This window comes from Pundamilia nyererei, unplaced genomic scaffold (assembly GCF_000239375.1).
Source record: "Pundamilia nyererei isolate P.nyererei 1_Seehausen unplaced genomic scaffold, PunNye1.0 scaffold01925, whole genome shotgun sequence".
Classification (NCBI taxonomy): domain Eukaryota; kingdom Metazoa; phylum Chordata; class Actinopteri; order Cichliformes; family Cichlidae; genus Pundamilia; species Pundamilia nyererei.
Window position 1 is genome coordinate 3,352 of NW_005189326.1, and position 3,515 is coordinate 6,866.

Here is a 3,515-nt window from a genome sequence, read left to right on the forward strand (position 1 = left end):
ACACAGACAGGGAGGCAAAGAAACATTAGGAAACCAAAGAATCCCCACAGAGAGAAGAAAATAATAGAATCAAAGTGAAACTAGAAACATTGAGAATAAAGATGAGTTCAAAGTGTGAGGAGGTCTGATGTTCCAACGGTGTTCAGGCTGAGAATTATTACCTGCAATGCTCCAGTTTGACCTCATGGTGGCAGTGCTGTCTCACTGTTGTCATGGCTATAGTCAGACTACAGGAGATAACTAGAGGGCTCTACTAAAACTGATGTTTTATCATGTTTTTATTACATCATGCTGACACCAGCCTGATAATAGCTGTTGATTCAAGAGGGTGACATAGGTGGTTGTCCAGGGTAGCAACATGGTGGTGGTGGGGGGGGGGGGCATCTTGGCATCAGCAAAAAATCAAAGGTTGCTGCTGGTACCAATGCCCCGACATCATGCTGGCTTATTTTGGGCATGAGCACCGATTGGTGTTCTATTGGGAGTAAAGGCGCCTCCGTTTGTGGGGTGTGCCTGCTGCTTGCCAAACATAGCGAGGAGAGGGTGGGGCGATGGGAGTTTCTCTGGCTGGAGCAGCATCTAAAAACCAGCTCATAAAATGAAAACAAAATGAAAACAAACCAACAAAATAGGGCTGTCAATGCCGTCATCACAAGTAAAAATTTTAATGGATCTAATCCATTCGGAGCGCAAAATGACTCAAAATCCCTGATATGTCTCTGTCAATGCATTTCAGGCAGTTTGTCCAAAGTTTGCCCATTCTGGTCTCCAAATGGGTTGATTGCATTAAAAAATTTAATCACATTAATTGTGATGACAGCGTTAAGGAGTTAACGTTGCCAGCCCTACACTAAACACAAAAACAGAAGACATTATGATATAGACTTAGAATTTGCACCAATGTTTTTTTCTAAATTCTATCACACACATATACGCGAAAAGTGAGCGCGAGGGCCCTCGGCCCGCCTGTTTGCTGCTGCTGCTGTGCTAAAGTCTCACACGCAAGTTGTTGAAAGGGAAGGGGGCAGGCTACTTCCAAATACTGTAGGTCTATTAGTCTATTAGTTTATGTTGTGGGGCTGGGTGTTGATCATGGGGTGCAAAATAACTGATAGAAGATGGAAAAGAAAAGGTCAAAGCCACCAGGTCCTCAGTTTAGAAAAAAATGGGAAATGAAACAAGATAACATTCAGTAGTAGGGCCAGGACTCCGCAGTCTATTTACACCTACAGACCAGTCGACACTCTTTCAGTGATGAGGACGTACACATCCTGGACAGGGAGGAACGCTGCAGAGGGAGTGTTCGCCCAGTGCACCAAACAGGACCGCCCCTGTTTCCGAGGTTATTAAATGCACCACAAACCGCAGAGTCGGAGTGACCTGCTGAAAGTCAGATCTGTTCTTCAAATCAGACTTTCAGCTTTATTTCAAGCTTAAATGTAATCTGATGTAGTCAATATTTAAAGTCAGGCTCTGTTATTGACTGAAAACTCCGACAGACTCAGACATTTAGAACAAACTAAGAGTCGGATCAGCACAAATACTGACACAGAGATGGCTGCTGGCACTGCGCTGCTCTGCTGCACTTTGCTGTTTGTCCTTGTCTTCGTCTCTGCAGGTGAGATTGAACTAAACTGAGTTTCTCTCTGTGAAAACAAGAAGTACAGGAGGATTATTTTCATATGGATTCATAAAGCTAACATCTTGTAGTTTCTGACACTTTGCATGTTTAGCATGAGGCTAAAATTCCCCCTCAGTGGGTCACTGGTGACCTGCTGGATGTTCAGAGGTTCATTAAATCCGACATGACTAAAAACTCAAATGTCAAAGGAAATAAACAAAAAATTTTAAAGTCAATCATTCTAATCATAATTGTACTTTGACCTTTAACCTCTCTGCTCTGTGTTGTTTCCTCTTTCAGACCAGAAAATCATCACAGCTGTGTCTGGACAGGACGTCACTTTGACATGTCAAGCTCCAAACATCAACATCACAGCTGTAGAGTGGAGGAGAGCTGACCTGGAAGATGAATATGTGCTTTTGTACCAGGATGATCAGTTTGATCCCGATCAACAGCATCCATCTTTTAAGAACCGGGTGGATCTGCAGGACAGACAGATGAAGGATGGAGACGTGTCTTTGATTCTGAAACATGTGACAATTAATGACTCTGGAATATACGAGTGTCGTGTCTTCAGAGAAGAAACAAAGTTATGGAAGAAAATCAGCATCATCAACCTGACTATTGTTCCTCTAGGTGAGTGAGTAGAGTTGAGTGTGTGTGATCAGAGGTGAAGCTGCTTCCTGGTTGTTGATGTTTCTTTGTTGTATGGATGAGCTGGTGGATATCAGAGGTAGACAGATAGAGAGAACAGTTTCAGATCTGGCCCCAGATGTCAGCCTAATGTTTACCTTAATCAAGCCATGTAATAACAACATGTGCCGGAACATAATAGTGCAAAAGTAACATGACAAAACTGTTCAGACAGTGAATGGTCTGATTCTTATGTAACGCTTTTCAACTCTCCTGGATAACATGAAGTGCTCTATACAACATGCCACATTCACACACTTTCTCTAAACTGAGTGCTTCCTAACTATATTCATACATATTCACACTCTTGACATGCAGATTAGAGGAGCCAGGGATCAAACCACTAACCTTCTGATTAATAGGTGACTTGCACTACCTCCTGAGCTACAGCCACCCGCTGTTAAAGATGAGTAAACCCTCACTAGGTTTCGGATAAGGTGTACAATCAAAACTGCATTTGAAACGTTGGCTACCATAGAAGTATAGTACATGGCATTTGGGTCTTCTAACTAAAATTGGAACATAATCAGTGCCATCATTGCCAGACCTGGCCCATGTCTGGATGTGTTGAGTCTGTGTTTCCACAGGCCCGCTAGTTTAGAGACTTATTCTCGTGTAGTATATCCTCAGCTATGCACCACTTTCTTTTGACAGTGTCAGTGTAGATTTAGATTTCACACAGCTCCTTGCATCATTCACCTCCTATTGCATCAAAACTTCACCATTAGTACATGTTCTAAACGTGCTTAGCAATCACCCTACTTCTCATCCATCTCATACACAGTAAACTACATCCTGCAAGTAAACAAATAAATGTCAACAGTCAAACAAGAACAATCAACATTCTCAAAATCATATGTCACTACAATCCAACTGTATACAGACATTGGCATTCAAACAGTCTTCTTTATGACTCCTATCAACCCCCCAAAATCTTCTCACTGTAGGCATCCTTCCTGTGGGGGTTAGAGTCAACTGGTGAGTCAACTGCATTTACAACTCTTCTCCAGGTGACGTTGTACAAATTCCATGGTAAATCCCCAACTTGGACTGATCCATTGCCTGTCATACACATGGGTAACTGGCCTGCTTCCACTTTGTTTAGCAATATAATGTCCTGCAGCAGGTCAGGTACTTAGGGTCAGGCTAGCAGGTCTGTCGTACCAGAGCAATTCACCTTCACAGCTACTGGCAAATCAAC

General features: G+C 42.7%; 1 protein-coding gene across 1 annotated transcript; it reads left to right on the forward strand.

Annotated features, from left to right (window-relative positions):
• Positions 1 to 1,368: 1,368 nt before the first annotated feature.
• Positions 1,369 to 2,257, forward strand: LOC102215445 (programmed cell death 1 ligand 1-like; the record flags this gene model as incomplete). The annotated part of the gene is made up of 2 exons (XM_005755565.1): positions 1,369 to 1,618; positions 1,922 to 2,257. Coding segments are annotated over exons 1-2 (400 nt in total), but the record flags the coding sequence as incomplete, so codon positions are not given.
• Positions 2,258 to 3,515: the final 1,258 nt, after the last annotated feature.